Raw genomic sequence first — 22,876 nt, 5'->3', positions numbered from 1 at the left:
GCAAGACGGAAAACCCGCTAGACGAAAGGGTTTTCCGTTTTGGAGGCGCTTCGCTAAACGAATTTCTCTATGGGGTTGCTTCGCAAGACGAAAAAATCTTGCGAGTTCCCGCAGTTTTTTTCGCTTTTATCACCCTTTTCCTAAGCCGCTAAGCCGCTTAACAGCTGATCCGCTGATAAGCCGCTTCTCAGCTGATCGCTAAAAGCCGCTAGACTGCTAATAGCGCTAATCCGCTAAGCTGTCAATGGGCTTGCTTCGCAAGATGAAAAAACCGCTAGACGAAGAGAATCACGGAACGGATTCTTTTCGTCTTGCGAGGCACCACTGTACATTTGGCAGATCTGCTAAGATGGATAAAATCAATAATTTAAAGGTAAAAATAAATGGGATTTCTTAATTTTAAAAAAGTCCACTCTGCTAAATGTCTGTAAAATAATGAATTATGTTTGAATGGGATGCATACTGCACTCTTCTGTCATGGATGCTTTAGCTGAGATTCCTGCATTGGACTAGATGACCCTTGAGTCCCTTCCAACTCTAAGATTCTATTGTTCATAATGTCTTAAAGCTTAATTCAAGTCCCTTTGTCACACAGTAGGCCTGGTTCACATGCCACATTAAATGATAGTTCAAAATAAATGAAAGCCAAACTGCATACTCACATTCAAACAATAGGGCTAGGACTTCTGCTAGTTCAGTGATGGTCCCCCTCCCCCCCTCTTGTACCCCCATGCCCTCCAAAATTGGATTGGTGGGGTGTCAAAACAACAGAGCTCTTCTCATTGTTTTCAACTATGGTTTAATGTGACATGAAAACTAGGCCTTAAGAGTGAAAGCCTACATTTCTTTTTAGAAGAATTAACCAGGGATGAAAAATATGTTACAGTTGAGCTTAAGAAGCATAAACATGACAGGAATAGATCGTGTATTTCTACATATAATTTTCAAACAATAAATATTTAGACTCTGCCAATGAGCTTCATAACTATTTACTTTCCCTGTCATGGTGAAATAGTTCCCAAATAAGTGGTAGTCACTGGGTCTGAAAGGTTTTCAAACCTAACCTCAAGGAAGTTATATCTTAGTGTTCTTATGAGACAATTTATTCCATAATCGCTCTGCTAAGCAGTTGTATCATATATAGTGCTAAAGTTACTGGGGCTGCTGGAACAAGTTTGGGATTATGTTCCTGAGTGATTTCGTTTTAAACAGCATGTTTTATTTGTTGTAGAACCAGCCACTCTTCATGTTTATTCAGGAACTATGTTAGTTAGAAAGCTGGAAACTTGATTTAAATCAACGAGTTAGAACAGCATTTTTTTCTTGGTGATTTAAATCAATTATTTGCATTGCAAAGGTCAGTGATGAGACTGGCAAGGTTGGGGGAAGCACCCCTTTTCTTTAGAGGTGAAACTGTCAAGAGATACAAGCTCAACTGAAAGCAAGTTCTTCACATCTCAAGGATTACTCAAAAGACAGATGGAAGTTAGTATTTTAAATAGCTTTTATAGACTCTGCAATTGAGTCTACTTTGGATTCTGCAACCCACTTTCTTAATCCAGATGCCCTGGTATGTCACTATTTACAACCCCCTTGAAAGCAGCAGGTTCGTGTCAGTATTAGTGAAGCTTGGTGGCATAGTCCCCTCTTTTCCTCTGCGCTTCTACAGCCAGATCTGAGAACAGGGAGGTTTGTGGTGAACTTAGTATAAACAACTCCCGTGTGACTTGGGTATAACAAGTGTGTGTGTGTGTGTGTGTGTGCACGCATGCGCGTGCGTGCGTGCGTGTGAATATATGAGCTTAGTTTGAGAGAACAGCTTTTACATTTCCCTTTGTCAGCATGAGTCAGTGTGAAGCAAGCAAATATATGTTCCCTTCTGAAGAGAAGCCTAATAAGATCTTATTTATGAATATATGAATAGTGGTTTTGTAAATGTTGCATCTGAAACTTAAAGAATGATCTGACACTGACAGGCTAAAATGAACTGTACAGTTTTATTGCATTAGATTTAGTGGGTCAGATGCCGGGATGCCAAGTAGAAGTGACCTAGAAAACCTTTCTAGGTCAAACTATGGAAAAGCAAGTAGTTGGGCTCCCTTCTTCCTTCAACCCCCCTGCCTCCCCCGCCCCACCGCCTCCAAGGGCAAGGCCATGCAATTTTATGCTTACCCCAACATTGTTTCTGTTTCAACAATGCAGCACAGAGCCTGAAAAAGATGTCTGAGAGCTTATATCATGCCCTTGGAGGAAAATAAACCTGATTTTCATTTCTTAGCATAATTGTTCCTTCCTTCCTTCCTTCCCATACCATTATCTGACGTATGTCTTGTATCCTCCACAAGACTCTTGAGCTGCAATCCTGTGCACACTTACTGGAGAGTAACCCCATTGACCTAAGCACAATTTGGTTTTGAATAAATAAAAGAATACGACACATTTAAGATATTCCTTCTGCAAACATCTTTTTTTGCAGTGTTGGATTGCACTTTTGGACAGAGCAGTTGAATGGAAGATATTTCGGGTTGCCTCCAGTGCTACATGAGCAGACTTCTCCTTGAACAACATGACTTCTCTCCTTTTCCCACACATCCCCCAAATCTGCTCCGGAGGATCTCCTGGTGGAGTAGATGTTGAGGGTGCGCGGTGGGGAGAGCTGCATGGGGCAGGAATTAGAAGCTCCGGTGTGCATATAGAAGTATGCTGTGTGAGTGGAAGGTCAGCCTTAGATGCAACCCTGAAATAATGCATCACCAAGCATGTGCACATTCCTGTTTCTTCCCAGGCCAACACAAACCCATAATGCTGGAATGGGGAGGAGGCAAGGCACAGTCTCCTCCTGCACTGTTTGGGGCTTCTTAGGTTTCCCTGGCTGCTTTGGCAAGAGTGGTGTTGCTGTAGCTTCCATGCCGCTGAGGTAAGAACCCAGTCATCATAGCTTCTGCCATCCCAGCAGAGCATTAAATTCTGAGGCTGTGGTGCCTTCTGAACAATTACAGCTCACAGCAGTCCAAATGAAAATGTTTGTTGAAAACAACATGTGCATAATTAAGGCTTAATGAGCCCTTGTCTGTTTGGAATCTGCAATTAGATTTATAATAGAAAATACTAGCAAATGCCAAATAGCTTTAAAAGAAGCTGAGATGAAAGGTAATTTTGTCGCAAATCTAGTAATACTGTAATTGAATTGAGCTTGGAAGTGTTGAGGAAAATGATGGGGAAAGTATTGGGCAGGTATGCATTGTGCAGGTTTATCTTATCTGCCTGTTTGCCTATCTTTGAAGCTGTCAGTCCCACTTTTAACTGTTTATTAGAGCTGCACAATTTCTCTGAAACAAGCACAGATTCAATTTGGGTTTTCCTCTAAGCTATTAATTAGTTGGACAAAGCTGCTTTTTACACTGTCTCATCAACGTGTTTTAAACTTATTGTTGGCCATAATGATGATAATGCACCATCTGAAGCTCTCATTGTTCCACGCAAGGTTTGTAGAGTAACGATTAGAAGATGCAATAAGTTGTAAATGTTCAAATGTTTTAAACTCGCATTGTCTTTGTATGGGGCCGAATGTTTTATTTTTAACACTTCCTCATTCTGCCCCTTCATGAATCATTCATGAAAAGGCCAGATAAGAACTTCAAACTTTTACACTACCTCCTACTTGTAAAGCTGCATGTAGGCTACTGTAATAGTTATTCCTTTCTTTCTAGCATTCATATCCTACCTTTCATCCAAGTCACCTTTAGGCAGCTTAGAATAGGACACTTAAGTGCATAAACTTAAGTAGATGATGTCATAAAACAACAGAACCAGCTCATTTAAAAAATGCAGCAAAAATGCAATTAAAATACTCTCTAATGCCATTAAAGACACGAGAGAGCAAGAAACTTTGCCCAGTATCTAAAATATAAGGAGCCAATGTGCCTGGCGAATGAATTTCATAATTTGAGCACCACCACACAGAAGTCCCCGAGTCACCAGGGGATTCCCAGAGAAGAGTCTCTGCAGGAGTTATTAATTGGCAGGCAGTTCACACTAAAAAAGATGCTCCTTTAGATCATGGGTGGACACACTTAAGGCTCTTGAGTTTTGAATACCAAAACTGAACGAAGCTCATGGTGCTTCCATGTGTAGACCTATTCCTGGTTACTTCCCACTCTCCTCTCATGGGCTTAAAAACATAAAATGAGCCTGCTGGATGAAGCCAATGTACAGCATCCTGTTCTCACAGTGGCCAACCAGAGGCCTGTAGGAAGCCTGCAAATGGGATATGAGCACAACTGCGGCAAGCTTGGTTCACCTGTCTTCATTTCAACCATTTAATGGCTAGGGTGGGGAAGTCGGTTTATCTAGGCACCCTTAACAAACTACAGTTCCCAAAATTCTTTGTGCATATGGAGGGGAAGGCATGTGCTTTAAATACATGTAACTGAAATAACCACACATTTTTTCTGTGCTTTCTCTACTTCCTTACACTTCCTTCCTTGTTTCTCCTTTGAATTTTAGATTGTAATTTCCTCTGCCAAGGACTTGTCCTCATGGTATGCTGTAAAGCACCATGCAGATTGATGGTGCTATAATAATAATAAAATTAATAATAATAATGTATGTAGAATACTTATTAAACCAGCTGCAAACCCATGCACATTTAAAGAAAGCAAATTCCATGAATTTCCGAGTAACTGTGTATAGGATTGTACCTAAAGTGCCATGCAAGGGTGGGCCAAAACATCCCATAATTTTTTACCATTGCCCATTTTGGCTAGGGCTGATGTGAGCTGGAAGTCCGACTATATCAGGTTCCTCACTCCTATAAATTAAGCTGGTGTTGGTGCATGTATGTTTGTTTACAGATTTGCACAGCTGCTTCTGGGAAGGTTCAACCCATTTCATATTTCGGAGGAACATTATACTTAGAAGCATCCGGCATTCCAATGTATTTCCAATTATTTCATTTTAAGTTCTGTTAACTTGGCTATGCTCTCCTCAATTTAGATCCCTTTTAGATAGACAAATATGTTTATTTAAATAAATCATCCTGCTTTAAGTTTCTTTTGAGGTTTGTTGATCAGACTAATGAGCATACTCCATATTTTTCTCATAAGCATAAAGTCTGTCTGAACAGAAACATGAAGAAAATTGGCACAGATGTAGGCTTTCAGAAGAAATTATTCATATTAGGGCTGATCAGTGAGAGAACTTATTTGGGGAGGGGGAATATGGAAAGGTTAGGGGTAGAGAAAAACTTCCACATTAAAAATAAACCTGAACTTTTAATGGTAAGAAACATCCTTCAGCCTTGCCTGCATTTAGGTTTCGGCAAACTTTATTCTGGAATGATTTATGTTACTGCAAACTGTATTCTGTGGTATTCTAGAATTTTAAGTGCAACTTTAGTGATGGATATGAGACTTGTATAGGCCCCTGAAAAAGGCATCATACTTCAGGAATATTTCTCTCACATGAGAATAATTTATACTATTTGGCTGTAATACAGTGTGTGCTGTGTTTGCTTTGATAGAAAGTGGGTGGGTTCCACTGGGCGCTTGAGTTTGGATGAGATGGTAAATGATAGTGCAAACTGAGTTTCATAAACCAGCCTCAAACCTAGATTTCTGGTGCTGGTTTCTGGGCCCCAAACAACCCATGTTTAGGGAGTCAGGTTGCGTTTTGATGTTAAAAACAATCCATAATTAAGCCCGGAAAACCATGGTTTAATGTAGCTTGTGTACCAACTGGGCCTGAGTGTGCAGCAGTGTACAGGCAGAATTTAAAGTCCACCACACACTGCTTTGCAGGTCTAGATCCAGGTTCCTATGAGCCCTTAGGACTGGCCCGCTATGCCATGGCTGACAGGTGGCCCTGGATCCTCTCTTCTCCTCCTGCCCTATTAAAGTCCACTATTGGCAGATGAGTAGGTGGGGAGGACTTCCCAACAACCAGCAAGGTGGGCAAAGGGACCAGCAGAGGTGGTGATGCCCTAAGCACAGAAGAAAGAGCAGCAACAGGAAGGCAGTGCTGAGCCACCACTAGATGGCTGATCATTCTGCTTGGTGCTGCTTTGTCTGTTGCTTTGAGTACAGCCATGGGGAAATAAAAAGAAAGCACCATTTCCCCTTTGTTCATAGAATAATAAAATTGTAGAGTTGGTAAGGAACCCGAGGGTCATCTAGCCCAGCCCCCTGCAATACAGGAATCTTTTGCCCAGCATGGGGCTTGAACCCACGACCCTGGTATTAAGAGTCTCATGCTCTTACCAACTGAGAGCCCGGCATTCTTTTAACTGACATTCAATTATGAGAATCATTTAGCACGTTGTGAACTAGGCACTTATTCTCTATTTTTATCTGAAACCCTGATTTATCTTGAAAGAAAATAAAAACAAGGCAGTGTTTCTGGTTATCTTTTACTGTTATATTAACTGCTGGCAATCTCTGTAGATTCTTTGTATGTAACATCTCTCTCTGTGCAAATGTACTCTCCATTTCCTGTGAGTTACATACAAGGTGTCTTTGTGTGAGTAGGATATGAAATCAGTACCATTATCGGTTAACCTTGTTTGTTTCGAGTTGTGTATACGTCTCAACTCAATGTGTGGGGACATGCAAAACTTGTTTGCTCCTTTGTTAAAGAAATACCAGCCAGGCCTGCACAATCTGTGACTTAACAAATGAAACCCTGAAAGTGATGCATTTGGTACAGTGCATTTCATGTCATGTGACTCTTCTGCAGGGGCAATTGGTCTAATTTAATCAAGGGTTAAAATAAAGCCGGGTTAACAGCAAAGCATCTTGGAGCACCTGGGCATTTTGCTGCTGTGCTGAAAGTAGCTGTTTTCCAACAGAGCAGTTTCAAATGGGAGCTCTAATTGGAAAAACAAAGTTAATAGCAAAGTTTTATTTGACATTCCTTGAGACTTGAATAGATAATGGTTTCCAGTCCCAGTACAAGTGCTAATTTACTTAACATTACAAAGATACATTTACTTTTGTTGGGAGTGGTCATTATGCCTATTTTAAATTGAATCGACACAGGTGGTTTTTGCATTTGTCTGCCATTTTAACTCCATTGTTGCAGTGCGTATCTGATGAAGTGAGTTCACAAAACATGCCTGGATAAGAGGAATGTTATGATTATGTAAAACTGCAGATGTGACAAGCAGTTGAATATTAGTAAACTTAACTGTGGGTTTCTTATTCCTAGGGAAAACTTTAGCCCCAAAGTTATTAGTCAGTTTCTATATCATGATTTCTCTTCACCAGAGCTTGTCACTCCTACTATGAAAATGACCAAATGGGAAAGCTGTATTAAAATTTATTTCATTCTGCATGCTTTTCAAAGGGGTCACAGAATCAGTTGCAGGAAATGCCCTGTGAAAGAAAGCTGCAATGTTCAAAAGAGACCTACATTTGATTTTAAAAAATCACCAGATGTTTTAATGCAGTAAAGGGGTGTTTGTGGATCCTATAAAAATGCTCCAAAGCCCATTTTGCATAACAGTGGTGCAAATTAAGTCACTAGCAAGTAAAGCCACTTCAAGTCTAGTTACTGGGATATGTTCAGATAGATCAGTGGGATCTATGTTTCTGGGTAGTGATGGTGGGGTTTTTTGCCTGCTGGCTTTTGAAAACTCACACTGGGTTAAGTTTAAATGTTCCTGTACATATTTCATAACTATTTTTTCCTCTCTCAATCTTGCATTTAGAGCCTGTATTCATTTCCTGGGCCAATGCCCGGGGTAACTTAAAGAGAAGGGCCGTATATTAAGAGTAGGCTTTGATTACTTGCAGTAGGACTTATTTATTCCAACAGAATTGTGGCAATACTGCTGAGAAAGGTATTTTCTGAGGGTCAAATGAAAGCCAAATTTGACAGATCTTCTGCCATCCTGTGCATATCTTACTGGGTAAATCTTTGCCAACATGTTTTGGAGCAGTATATTCTGCTTGCTGTTGAAATGTTTCCGAAGTCTCAGATACACCAGGAACATCTTTTGGATACTGTTCAGTGGCAAAAGCTGCTTTCTTCCCACCAGCTCTATTTGCATATTTAATAATGGACATTTATTAAGAAAATATTGTCAGTTCATTCTCAAAAGGAGAGACTTTAAAGCTGCCCTGGAATTTACATGGATTCCATCTTTCTATCAATGAATTCAAGGCAGTGTATTTAGGGTTTCCAGGAATCTTCAATCTTTGAACCAAGAAGACCCAAATCTGCTTAGCTTCAGTAAGGTGGCTGCAGTGTGATGCTTGGGGAAGTAAAATGTGTGGTTGAGATTTTTCTCTTTTGCCCTGTAGAGAGTAATTTAATTGGCTCTAGTATAGTAATCCCTGGGTTTTAGGCATCTATAGACTACTGGGGAAAGTTGGAAAAAGGAAAGCAACAGCAGCAGTACATCTCCACGATTTAAGAAAAAAGTATTGACCTTTGTTAAACAGAGAAGAAATTCATTCTATTGGACCCATCCCACGGTTTTGTAGAAATATAGAAATCTTTATAGCCTTTCCTTATTGGGGTCTTTTAGGAAAAAGGACATAGAAAAGAATATTGGGGTCTTATTGGGGTCTTTTAGGAAAAAGGACATAGAAAGAATAGCCGAACGAAAAAAATGGCTGCAAAGTAATCTCTGTTCTTTATAACACTTTCCTTTTTCTTATACATTCAGCCCTGAAAGGGTTAGCTCAGGAGTTTGATCTCTGCAGTGTTTTCACATTCTGTTTCTAATTTCCATGACAAAGATTGTAGGAGGGACAGAATAAGGAACAAAATTTGCAGGCCAATTTGAGGGCTATAATGGGAAGAGAAAATGGCAGGGGCAAAGTGGGGAGAGAGGGAGAAGAATTGTAATTAGACTTTGAAATAGAGAAAAATATTAATGTGCTTCCATTTCAGTCTAAAAACTAACTTTCTCTTACTGAAGCTGAGGGTTATATGGGAAGGATCTGAACTGTTTAGCAAGTTCTTGAATAAACTGTGTGAATTATTATATGAATTATGCCCACTAAGGAGTAGCTGTATTATTTAATGTGCAGCAGTACCTCCAAATTCCTTACTATTGTTGATGATTAACAGTGCAACCCATAAAGCACCCTTAGACTGTAGTCCAGTGGGAATTATTTTTAAGCAAATGTACATGAACTACATGTGTTATTAGGCTTGAAAGGACTGGGATGAGGAGCACACTTCTCTCTTTGACACTCCTTGAAGTTGTTTACTGAGCAGGAGGTCCTGTTTGTTTCAAAAGCACTTGCTTCCAAAAAGTCAGAATTGCCACTTTTATCTTGAATTTGTCCCTCTTTCTCTCTCTTGCAATAATAAAATAAAAGTAGAAAGAAAGAATCCTTTGAAAGAAAAACTACCTCACCGGCTTTAAATCCAAATGTGGCATTAAATCCAAAACAGAATCTCACAGCAGCTTGAAAACCATTCCTTAGTAAATGCCAAATCACTTTTGCAGTAGCTTTGCTTCTGTAACCACCTAAATAGCGTGAGAAATAACAATGCATGCTGTAGCGATGAAAACAAAGTCGGTGGTCAGCCCTGTCACATAGTGTGTGCAGCAGTGAGAAATAGAACTGTTGCTACTTAGTTCCCTATAGTTTTCTGAGGGTTTAAATAAATCTGTTGCTGAACTATTGACCCTCTTTGACATTACCAACTCAGGGGAAATCCATGCATTTCAGTGGTCAAATGAATAATGCTAAGTGGATCACTGTGGGCAAGAGTTTGTATAAAGGTCTTAATGGGAAAACTGCAGTTAAAAGAGATTAGGCTAACCTTAGTGGTATATATTCCCAGAAGGGAGCCGATGCTTAATAATTCTTTTAGGAAAACACACTGGTGGCCCTGTGGGTAGGAGATTTCGATGGCAGCAGGCCAGAGGAAGACATTTTACATCCCTGGGACTTGACAGAAATGCGCATTGACAAAGCAGGCATGGCAGCATTCTGAGGTGTTTGTTTTAGTATTAACCCTGCAGATTGTACATATGGCTTCTGATCTGCCACAAGGACTTGGAACTTTACAAGGAAGGAACTAGCACAGGGATTAATATTACAGCTAAGATGGAAGGAGAAAAAGGATGAAGAAAAAACTACAGTATTTCGATTCTTAAAGCCTGTAGGACAGGCATGTACAAAGTCTGTTTTGGGGGCCTAATCTGGCCCGCTGGTCGGTTTAATCTGGCCCCTGTGGCAGTTTATTTCCTGGGGTAAAATCCTAAAAAAACCTCAGCAACTTCAATCCTAAAAAGCTCAGCAACTTTGGTTGGCCCTTTGGTTGGCCCTCACTGCCCTTCAGTTCATAAAATCTGGCCCTCTATGGAAAAAGTTTGGACACCACTGATGTAGGAAATGTAATTTTTAATAATGAAGTTAGAAGTTTTATTTACAAATAAATAAATAATAAAAGCAGGTGTGTGTGTTATTATATCTCAACCTGCATGACAGTATAAATTTAATAAGTATTGACACAAGAGTGTTGCTATTCACGTAATATATATATAATATATATATGCTTTAATTAACAAATAAAAGGGTATTTCCTGTACATCCCTGGTAGATATAATCTTTAAGATTGGTTAAGACTTAAGACTTTAAGATTGTCAGACAAACCCATGCAAAAGCTCCCCTTGTTTTCATTGGATATCGAATATTAACTACCCAGAAGCTCTCTTGATCCTGCCGCCTTTATTTTAAGCATGTTTATTTTGGTAGCATTGGAGCCTATGGGCTCATTCATCTGTTCTGTGCAAAAGTATGTGACACGACATAGCCATATCTTTTAAAAATCCCATAATACTTCAGTATTTAAAAGCTCGATATAGTTCAGTCAAAATAGTAGCATTTGCAAATTGGGATTTTGATATCGCTGTTAATGATACACAACTTCTTTCTGTTGTGAACCGCCCTGAGATCTTCAGATGGAGGGCAGTATACAGATTTAATAAACAAACAACAACTTCATCATCAAGCAGTTTGCAACATCCCAAACCGTTTAAGGCAAGGGTAAACAACCATTTTGGGCCAGCAGGCATATTCTGAATTTTGAGAAAGTGCTGTGGGTGCCACTTACAAAACGACTGCTTTGAAGGTGGCGGTATAACACAGAATTAGAGAAAGTCTCTCAATAAAACACATACGGAACATACTTGAGCCTCCCATCCACCTCCCATCAGAAAGGCCCTTTCACAAACAAACCCCAATTCCACACACACCCAACAAACCACCCACAAAACAGGATCACCAACCAGGATATCTAAAGCTGCTAGATTAGCGATCCCTGGTTTACAGCTTTATAAGTAAAACATACATTTACTTTTATTCTTTTGAATGTATGGAGTGCGGAAAGTGCATCAGTGAAGGTTCGAAACTGACCGTACATCTACAAACACACAGAGGAGAAACTGTACAAGTGAACAGTTGAGGGAGTTGGGTATGTTTAGCTTGGAAAAGAGGAGACTGAGAGGAGATATGATAGCCATCTTCAAATATCTAAAGGGTGGTCACGTGGAGAATGGAGCTAGCTTGTTTTTTCCTGCTATAGTGGCTAGGACACACCAACCAATGGATTCAAGAATGGAGATTCTGACTAAACATCAGGAAGAACTTTCTGATTCTAAGAGCTGTTTGACAGCGGAACAGACTCCTTCGGAAGGTGGTGGATACTCCTTCCTTGGAGGTTTGTAAGCAGAGGCTGGATGGCCATCTGTCATGGATGCTTTAGCTGAGATTCCTGCATTACAGGGAGTTTGGACTAGATGACCCTAAGGGTCCTTCCAACTCTACAGTTCTATGATTCTAACCAGAGTTTGGATTGTGCAGTTGTTCCTAGAAATGAACTGGAAGCCAATGCAAATTAGAACCAGAGAAGCATACAGTACTCAAAAAATGGGCCCCATTTAACACCCTGGCTGCTACAATTGTGTGGGGCTAAACACTTTTTAAGGGCAGCCCCACACAGAGTGCTTTGCAGTTGTCTATACTGATTGGGAACAAGATGTGTTAAAGTGGCCAGATATTCTTTCTCCACTGGCTGGTATAGCTACAGCATCTGGCAAAACTCTGCAAAGACATCTTTGAGCTCAGGTGCTACCAGATAGTTTAGGAGCAAAACCAACTCCAGGAACACTCTCAGGCTTTCCCAGCAATGTCTGTGAAATTTGCTGCTTTGTTGACAGTGCTTTCCTGGTCCGATTCTGGACAAGATGTTTGTATTTTTTAAAGATCATTTACAAACAAAAAAATCCCAATTCTTACAGCTTTCTTTTTACTATTTTTATAGTGCTTATAGTATTTGTAGTGCATGTCAATGTTACCTTTAAAAACGTTAAAAAGCTTTGTTCCATTGCTTTTTATCTAGAACAAATGACCTAAAATTGCAAACTGAAGAAGAAAAAAAATTATGGGAATCTGTTTTGTAGTTACTACCTAAGCAACATGGAGGGTGGTATTTTGCTAAATTTGAAGTTTGAACGAAAAGGTTAAAGACACTTAGTTGCTTTTTTCACCAGAGCTCATTGCAGACACCACACTCAACAAACATCAAGCCATTGATCTAGTTACAGGTAGGTAGCCATGTTGGTCTGCCGTAGTCGAAACAAAATAATAATAATAAAATCATTCCAGTAGCATCTTAGAGACCAACTAAGTTTGTTATTGGTATGAGCTTTCGTGTGCATGCACGCTTCTTCAGATACACTGAAACAGAAGAAGAAACAATCTGAAGAAGTGTGCATGCACACGAAAGCTCATACCAATAACAAACTTAGTTGGTCTCTAAGGTGCTACTGGAAGGATTTTTTTTTGTTTTCTGTTTCGATTAAGCCATTGAATTCAGCTTGACACCTCCATGGCTGGTTGTCAGTTAATCCCAGGCGTGGTGTTATTTCTCACACAGTCCCACCCTACTTCAAATTATGTAACCAGCAAACAGTAACAACAACACAGAAGAACAGTGTGCTAGCGAACAAACAGAGGAATATAATACGTGTGTGTAATATAATATGAAGAGAACCAATTCAATTAAAATCTGATAGTAGATAAGCCAAAAGGAGAGACCCAAGTATCAGAAGCAACAGTTGAAATTCAGTAAGTGGGTATCAAAAATAGTTGAATGCAAACTACCAAATCCTGATGTTTTTTAAGCTGGTACGCTGCTCATGAATGAATATTAAAATAAAATTCCTAACTCTGTTCTTCAACAAACTTGCCTGTAATCTGAAGGGGGGAATTACCTGTTGAAGAACCAAATTAATGTCTTTAAAAAATCCTCCTATCCATTTAAAAAATGTAATTTGGCCCCTGGTAGTAATAATGGCCACTTGTTGACGACCTCCTCCTCCTCCTCCTCCTCCTCCTCCTCCTCCTCCTCCTGTTAGTGGTGGTGTGTATAGATGCACTATATACACTATATGTATTATATATAGAATCATAGAATTCTGGAGTTAGAAGGGACCTTGAGGATCATCTAGTCCAACCCCCAGCAATGCAGGAATATGCAGCTGTCCCAAATGGGGGTTGAACCTGCAACCTTGGTGTTATCAGCACCACACTCTAACCAACTGAGTATTAATATAGATAGACCATTTTGGCTGTGAGACCTGCTCCCTGCCTTGCATGCCTTTTTACATCTGGCCTGGGAGGGCAGGGACCTGATTGATTCCACCTACAAAAGCCAAGGCTGCTGAACAGACTCTTCTTTTTGGGGTATGATTTAGGGTTAAAAATAATAATAATAAAATCTTTATTTTTCAATCTTACGATTTGTGTGGAAATTGTTCAGTTTGGCTGAGTACTTTCTAATGTGTTTTATTAATGGTTTGTGACTACTTTTGTTATATTTGTAATTATGTAGAAAAATTTCACGTTGGAAGACACCTTGAGCATGATTTTAACTATGGAAAGTCAGCATACAAATAAAATGATGGTAGTGTTAATATCCAATTTAAATAGAATAGATAAAATATTTCAGAGCTTTGCAAGAATTAGACATCACCCATGCCTGTTTTTCTTTTTCTGCTCTAAAATTCTTCTTTGTTTATTGGGCATACAAAGTAAAATATGTATTTTAAATCAATTGCATGGGGACAGAAGAATAATTAAGACAGTAGTTCCGGGCTATTTTCTCTCTCAAATAAACAGAACAAGGAAGAAAACTGTTTCCATTGTGCAGGATGTTTAGGTAATTAAGGATAAATCAGATCAATTTTTTTTATCGGAAATAGAGTATGATGAATGTATGTCCTTATATCTGGAAATTGATTAGTATCTCAACATGCATGAGGAGATACTTCTAATTGAAATGGGAGAAAACCATCCTAACAAAAGGAAAACATTAAAATATTTTGTTTCAACCGTAAATCAGTGTGGAATGATGAAGCCGATTGTCTTCAATTTCATTGCGCAGTGCAATGAGAATGAGAAGGCAGCACACATTATTTATTTCCTATACCTGGCTATAGCATAAGTGGCAAACATTTAATTGAAAAAATACCCTGGCAGGAGAATTTTTATAATAAATTTGTTTGTGCCCTTACTGCCTGGAGGGGTAAAAAAAAAAATAAAAATCTAATCTGCAGTAAGGAAGTTCTGAAGTTTCCCCTGAATTTTGAGGGTTGATTTTCAGCCTCACTGGTTGGCAATCAGAAGCACAGTAATTTTCAAGACAGGCTTCATTACAGTTACTGAGTTGGCGACAAGTATAGTATATAAAGCAATAAAACAAGTATGTTTTACCAAATTGGAATTACATAACGGGAGAGTCTGCATTTGCTTCCAAGGAAATAGCACCTTTTAAAAAGGCATAGATATGAAGATGAACTCAATTTCTTGCCTAGTTCTAGAAAGGAGCTGATACAATTAGGGCTTCATCCTGGAGATGGAAAATAATGGTTTTTGAATGGATATAGAAATGAGCATGCATTTTATGAGAGATGTAGATTAATACTCTGCCTGCTTGCAGTAGTGTACATCTGGAATAGAAGATATGCAATATTTGGTGCAATGCTAAATTCACCTCCTGTTGAATTGTGTTTTGTAATCATGGTTTCAAAGCTGCAACCTTTGTTTTCTAGTTGCATCATTGTGGGAGTCAGCTCTACTGATTTGGAATCTGGACCGCTTAATGTTGTTGCAAATTATTGAGATTATGGCAGACTAGATATGATGCAACAATATCTGAAACAGCGTACCTTCTAACATTTCACAGAAGAAAATAGGAACATGCTTGTAATATTGAAGTCACATGTGTGACTCCACATCAGCCCTAAGATCTGCATCGGTCTGTAAATTCGAGTTCTAAGTGGTTCCGTATAAAATGAAGCTGTGTGTTCCTGATTCACTATAATTGGGAATCTAAAATAGCTGTAACTCCCCCCCCCCCAATTTGGCCAGAGTGGATGAAATTTACAAGCACAGGAGCTTTTCTAGGGTGAAGCAAGCCTGCCAAATTGCAGACAAATCAGTTCAGAGACTTTTTGTAGGGTAATTAAAAGGATTCATGTTCCTCCATAACTCATATTAGGGCAATTCATCTAGTAGGCCCAAACTCTAAAATCCATAGGTTTCATATTTTTGAGGGGGAAGAGTGGGAGTTTGTCTCTTGTTCTTTCTTAGTTTAAAAGAATTAAAAGGTGACTGAGTGATATGCATTATTGCTTGTACATTTTTGTACAACACAATTTAACACTAAGCTTTCTGGTGCTTATTTGGAATGATGGAGTAGGGGAATCCTGCCCTGACTGTTGCTGACCCTGTGTAGGTCATATGGTGTACATAGCATGGGTTGATTTCATGTTGTGTAACAGATGCAATACAGTTTGTGGCCAGCCTCTCCACACCCGGGTCACTATTACTTTACCTTTCATTGTGTGCAGTGTGGTGGCCGTCCTTACATAAACTCAATTCAGTGCATGATGACATAGTAGTTGTGTCATCCAGTGGCGTAGCGTGGGGGGTGCAGGGGGGCCCGGCCGCACCGGGTGCAACATCTGGGGTTAGGGCAAATCCACGGGTTAGGGGGCGCAAATCCACAGGTTAGGGGGCGCAAATTACTTGCCTTGCCCCAGGTGCTGACAACCCACGCTACGCCACTGGTGTCATCAAAGGAACTGAGCAGGTCTTTGAGTCTTGCACTTTATTTTATGTCATATAAATTAAGGTGTCATTTATCAAAGCTATTGTTTCTGGTTTTCTCCAGTGTGGTTAAAATTCTTCAGTTATTTTCAGTTAATGCCTTGCTAGCTAGGGCTACATATGAAGCTGTAAAACAGGGGTCTCCAGTTCTGTATTTTATTAAATAACAGGGTTGGGGATGTTTATCAAGGGGGATGGGGAGGAAGGGAATTATTATCCTTTCCTTGCCTGCCAATGCCCTCCTACAACCCCTTCTTCTGTTCTTCTGCTACCACCCCTCGCTCTAAACAGGTTTATTTCCAGGCTCTGAGTCCAGCTGATGGGAAAGCTGATGCCATATTGAGTTTATATGCATCAGAAGTTTGAACTTTTGCACTGAAATATCTTAGAGGAACATGTTTACCCTTAGATACAGTCTCACTGTGATTTTTAGTGTGGAAGACAGGAAAGTTAAATTTATTAAACGAAATGCATATTTAGGTAGTTCCTAGTTTAATTCTATCAAAGTTGGAGGTACAAAGAGCCATACTTATTCTTTCATCTCGGTAAAGACACACAAGATGTCTTCTTTCTCATAGTGGGAAGAATGGAGAAGGAAGGGATAGAGGAGGTCAGCAACCCTAAAAGTATCAGTTTAGCGCATGTTAGTTCGGAAAAACAGTCTCAGAAGCTTGGAGTTTCCTTCCTTTATCTGCATTCTCCCCATGCAAAACCACCATACTTACTACAAGCTAGGTTGCATCCCAACATTTCCAGCAAATGGTACCTGGGGGATGGGGAGAAGTGTTATGTGGTGGACGAGATAAGCATTCCTACTTCTCCCAAGTATTTCCCCCTGCAAAGACCACCCAGCACCTGCAATCATGTTGCAGGATCCCATGTTTGCCAGCATTTCATATAGGTCCAGCCTTTCAGCCTTTGTTCAAAATCATTTAAACAGAAGAATTCTGTTTAAAGCCTGAAGTTTACAGATTTCAACCAGTGATGCTGATGTACTAAAAAAGTTTCATTGACCTGTTTTATATTTTTGTTTGTTCAAAATCCCAGATAATTTGAATAATAATGCAAAAGATCAGCTACCTCTAGCTGTGTCATGGCATCCAGTCCTTTTCTGGTGCTCAGATAAAGTAACCAAGAAAGAGGTTCTTTAAGTCTGGCTTGAGCTTACTGTAGAAGCTTTATTACATTGCACAGTTCTGAAGGTAAGATTGGGGCCTTCCCTGTAAGAATGTGCACCAGAGAAAGAAATCAGAACAAGTTTGGTGATTTCCTTCAGGTTCTCAGTCTCTGCGGTTCAAAGCACTCTTACGTGATATTTCACCACCTGTGCATAATTTTTGCTACGTTGCCCCATAGCAATACAGATGAGTAAGATTTCACTCGAGCAGTTTTGACAGATTCATGCTGATAAGATGCTGAATAAAGGAGGGAGACAAAAGAAATAAGTAAAGGTGAGCAGGAGAGAAAACTGGAGCACAGGTTAATCTTTGTCACAGTTCCTTTTAGGTTTACATGTTTTTAATACTGTAATTAATGCAGAAAGTATAATTTGTAAGAAATCAATATGGCTTGTATAATTACAAGGGTTTACACCCAGCATCTTGTGCCCGTAGTAGAGCTATCTGAGTATCAGCTGCTAGATTGAGAAAGCCTTGTATGCCAAAGGGTCTTTCCTTCATTCAGGAGACAAGGGTCACCTGAGACTTTGTGTCTTGGGCAGGGACTCTTGTTAATTGTAAGATCAGTTTTCTGTTGGAAGCCTGCTGCTTCTCTTTCCAAATGACTTTGCAAGAGATATTGGTTGGAGGATAACCCAAAGTATCAAGAAGCAGGGAAGGATTGGCAAGCAGAAAGCTTGCCACAAACCGAGACATACACACAATCCGAGATGTAAATAGTGCCATTCTCCAAGTGGCATGGGTAGCATCTTTAGAAGTCAGAAAATCAGTTGTATAGAGGAGACCAAGGAAGTGTTCACATTCCCATTTACTGTTCGCTCATTGCATTTCCAGTGTTGGTTTTTCATCCATGTTCACATTATAATTTCCAAAATGCATCTGTATCCTGTACAGTGGTACCTTGGTTTACAACCATAATTTGTTCTGGAGGTCCATTTGTAAATCAAAACAGGTTGTAACCCAAGACACGCTTTTGCCGATGGGGCCTCCAATTTTTTTTTGTTCGTATTCAAAAAAATAATAATAGGGCTATAATCCAAAAAAAAAGGTTACACACACTTCCGGGTTTGATGTGTTTGTAATCCAAAATGTATGCAAATCAAGACGTATGCAAACCAAGGTACCACTGTGCTTTGCGTTGTTTTGCAAACCAGCTTCACATTGATTGGAGCCCTAAAGCTGTTCCTAATCCAACTCTAGCGATGGTGTGAAACACCCCCACCGCTCAACATCCCTTGGTGTGCGCTCAGACATAAAAGAATTGAAGCTTTGCTGATGTGAGCAGCTGGGAAGGGGGGGGGGAGCTGTGAAACGCAGCAGAAGACAACAATTTCACTGTACTCAAAAGCAATAATATGAACACACTCTAAGATACAGGTATATTTTTTCCTAGGTGGGAAGTTGCAGTGTACTTACCCACCATAGGCTACCATAAGCTGCTAGGACAACTCACTGTGGATGATTTGGTTCACCTACAACCAGCTCCAAACTGGCTCAGGGGAGCCATGACAGGAAAACCTATAATCAAGTTAGATGGGAGAGACTGTGCCTCTAACACTCGCTGAGTTGAATGAACCCCATTTGCAATCCAATACAAGAATAGAGCAGGCAAAATGAAGGGGGTGGGAATACCCTTGTTTAAGTAGAATCCTTTCTTAAAGGTTCAGGTTTCCAGGGACCCAGTGGAGGGGGGAGGAAAGGGAGAAGAGCAAAATTAACTACCCCACAATGTCAGGTGCAACATGTGGGGGAGGGGACAGTGTGCATCCTTGGGTGTAAAATCATGCAGAGTAGACCTATTGAAATTTGTGGACCTCAGTTTTGTTAATTAATTTCAATGGGTCTACTCTGAGTAAAGCTTCCTTGACTTTCACCCTGAATCCTGATGGGTGATAAAAGGTGTGGAGTACTCTGTTTTTCTTACAGTGGGATTTATAGAACTTCTTCTTGTGTGCCTTATTTTTTTTTATTTCTTAGGAGTCTCATTCAGTAGGTGCAAACTGAGCCTTGATTACACTGGACATGCAATCCCAGGATGCCTCTCTATAGGTGCATAATGTGTGGGGTCATGTCCTTGTCCATGTTAATGAAGAGCACCCATGGGAAAGTTGGTGTATACAACCCATTTTGCTTTGGGAAGGAGAGTCAGTATGAGCTCACCCTTTTCAGGCAAAATGGAACTTTTTGGAATGAAAGTGCTTGGAAAACGCCTAAAATAGCAGCAGAACCTAGCTCTCCTGGCTACAGTGATAACCACTGGTTTCTTCTGTCTTTCCAGTTTGACGGAGAGAACATGTATATGGGAATGAATGACAATAACCAGGAGTTCCTCTCAGCAAATCAGGTAAAACGTAACAATCTTTGTGGGCTGTGTGTATATGCAGGGTATCAAACAATGCTCATTATTTGCTTGTGTGCTGTCCTGTATTAGTTGTAATTGAATTGCTTGTGCATTACTAAGGACATGGCATAGTGCAGAGTTGTCAAATAGCATCTCAGATGTCACCTTCCCCGTAAATGTCTGCAAAGGCTGTGCAAGGTTTTCTACCATTTCAGAACAGCGTTTATAGAGGAAGACTCGTTTCACTTTTAACCTTTACTACCCTATGAAAAGCCGGCGCATACTGGAGGAAAGGCACACTCATACTTCTCATGTTATACATTTGATCTCTCACACAGGGTTGGCTTTGAAATTCATTTCAAATGAGGATTCACGATTTGAGACCGGTCGGCTTGCTTGACATCATTTTCATTGCACTTGTGATGCTCTTTTTGCCTTGTGGCACCTTACTAAGAACATAAGAGCATCTCTGCTGGATCAGACCAGATGCCCGTATAGTCCAACATTCTTCCCCTCAGTGGCCAATGAGATGCCTCTGTGATGCCCAAAGCATGACACCAGTGAATTAACCCCTCCTGCTGTCCCAGCCTCCCCCCAACAATGGCTAGTATTCCTTGGCAACATATAGCCATAATGACCAGAAGCCAGCAGTAGCCTCATTCGCCATCCCATTTTAAAGCTATACAGGTTGGCAGGCACCACGACATCTTGTAGTAGAGGCTTCCACAGTTTGTTTTGCGTGAAGAATTCCTTCCTTTTCTCTGTCCTGAATCTCCCAACATTCAGCTTTGCCGGATGACCCCCAGCATGTTCTTCTGTACATGCTTGGCTATTTTATCTTTAACAAAACTTTACTCCAGTTTTCCCAGGACGGATGTTAATCTAACTGGCCTGTTAATTGCCAGGACCTGCCCTGGACTCTCCCCCTTTTAAAATAATAGGTAACTTTCCAGTCATCAGATATGGAGGCTTCTTTGAGGGGCGAGTCATGTATTTTTGTGAGAAGATGAGCAATTCCACATTTGAATTCTCTGAGAACTCTCATAGTCCCAGTGATTTTTCAGTTTTTATTTTGTCCATTAGGCCAGAAACTTCATTTCTCCTCACCGCTATATGTCTCATTTCCTCAGACTCCCCTCCTGCAATAGCTATTCAAGGTACTGGAAACAGGCCCAGATACATTTGCGATGGGGGAGGGCCATAGCCCAGTAGTAGAGCATCTGCTTTGCATGCAGAAAGTCTCAGGTACAATTCAGATAGGGATGGGATTGTCCCCTTTCTGAAACCCTGGAGAGTCACTGCCAGTGTAGGCAATACTGAGCTTGTGTAAGGCAGCTTCCTGCATCCCTAGAAGACCTTTGAAGTGCTTTCCAATCCTATGATTGGTTTTCTTTTACGCAGCACCACCCTGTGTTCCTATGCATCTGGCTTAGCTGAGTAAATAGGCAGCAAATCTTTGCAAGCGTGCTTCACTGTCTTCAGTAAATTTGATTGCTCCACTGGAGGTTTGAGAAAAGACTACAAACTGCATTCCGCATAATGTAGTACTCAGTGCATATTGTAAGTTATCAGTCTGTGTCACAGAAATGCACAGCAATAAACATTGCAGAGTATAATCCTGCACAAAGGATTTATATCTAGGCAAAGACTGCTGTAATCTTTCTTTCTTGGATGCTGATATCTGCTTTCTGGGGCAAGGTTGCAATATGTTCTTGACTACTCTGGCAGGCATCTTGTCTTGGCCATATATCTGAATTCTTAAGTGAAGTGTTTGCTTCACATGTAGATCAGAGATTGACCATGATGTAAAAGTAATGTTAAACCAAAGACAAGAAGAAAAACGAGTGCTCACCTTCAGACGTACAATATGTGAGCTTGTCAGATATGGTGAAGTGAGACATATATCCAGGCAGAAGTTTCTAGAGATTGGATAAACTCCAGTTGCTGCCAGAAGAAAAGCTTTTAATTTTTCAAAGGGCAAGAAACAAAGTGACAAAGTTAACTATTAATTGTAAAGTCATAACACCATAATAAAGTGTTCAAAACAAAAACCTGCATTCTACATTCCCTAAGTTAATGATTAGCACATTCAATAAAATACCCATTACCTTGGTTATACAAAACATTTTTTTCTACGTAACGTCAGTTATGTGTGCGTAAGGGAGCCCTAGGCATAGCAGTCGAGCAGGTTAAGGGACACAAGCCCTTTCCATCTGTTCAGGGCGTGTCACATCCAATACTTTTCAAATCTTTTTATCATTGACTGCTCTTTCCAAGCTTCTTGTGGAGTTATCATCATAATGGTTTAATATTTGTCAAAATGCCTAAATGACATGGGCGCTGTATGTAAATAAAAGTAAACAGCAAAGTACTCACAGATTCACAGTCTAAATAAAGACAACAGGGAAAGGACTTGAAGGAAAATTTAGTATTTTCAGGTGAAGCTAGAAACTTCTAACACCTATAAGGCAAATTATTAGCAGCGTTTGCCCCTGTCACTCCTTTGCCTGTGTATGTGCAGATCTCATTCCTTACCACACAATCCTAACCATGTCTACTCGGAAGTAAGTTTTGCTGAATTCAGTGGTGCCTACTCCCAGATAAAGAGGCAGCATCTCTTCTGACTTACAGTCTGCAAACTCAGGCAAGGGTACAGAAGGGCTCAGTTTAGTACCCTTCCCCACACTATGAAAAAGAGGTTTGCTAATGTTGTTTGTCCTCATGGTTTCATTTACCTATTTGTGGTATTTTTTAATACCACTTTCCATGTAAATTTCCAAAATGGTTCACAATAAACATGAGAAACATTCAGATCATAAAAGATCCTAACGTAATGAAACATGAAAAACTCAATGAAGGCAAAATAAACAAACAGCAGAGCATGTTTACAGATTCAACTTCTGAAAGCACAAATGGAAAAGAAAAAAGTGGTAGCTACATAGGTTTTTCATGGGAGGGGATTCCAAAGGATACAAGGATATCTACCACTAGGTCAATTCCTCCAGCTACATACTGTGCTTTAAACATGGACACAATCCCATTTACTTCAATTTGGGTGTATGAAGCAATGATTCTTCAACATCAACTTCATTGGACTGGTCATGTTGTTCGGATGCCTGATTATCGTCTTCCAAAGCAACTACTCTATTCTGAACTTAAAAATGGAAAGTGGACTGCTGGTGGTCAACAAAAAGGGTTTAAGGACTCTCTCAAGGCAAATC

At 40.1% G+C, this 22,876-nt stretch overlaps 1 protein-coding gene across 7 annotated transcripts in view; it reads left to right on the top strand.

Annotated features, from left to right (window-relative positions):
• The window catches only part of TOX2 (TOX high mobility group box family member 2), a 269,513-nt gene that overhangs the window by 92,639 nt on the left and 153,998 nt on the right, over positions 1 to 22,876 (top strand). For all 7 annotated transcript variants that reach the window (XM_081866796.1, XM_081866793.1, XM_081866798.1 and 4 more), the window contains exon 2: positions 19,593 to 19,658. In XM_081866796.1, coding sequence (XP_081722922.1) covers positions 19,608 to 19,658 — 51 coding nt within the window. In that variant the 5' untranslated portion in view covers positions 19,593 to 19,607. The remainder of the gene's footprint in view (positions 1 to 19,592; positions 19,659 to 22,876) is intronic.

This window comes from Podarcis erhardii, assembly GCF_964252035.2.
Source record: "Podarcis erhardii genome assembly, chromosome: 6".
NCBI lineage: Eukaryota > Metazoa > Chordata > Lepidosauria > Squamata > Lacertidae > Podarcis > Podarcis erhardii.
This window is presented reverse-complemented; position numbering and strand designations above follow the sequence as displayed.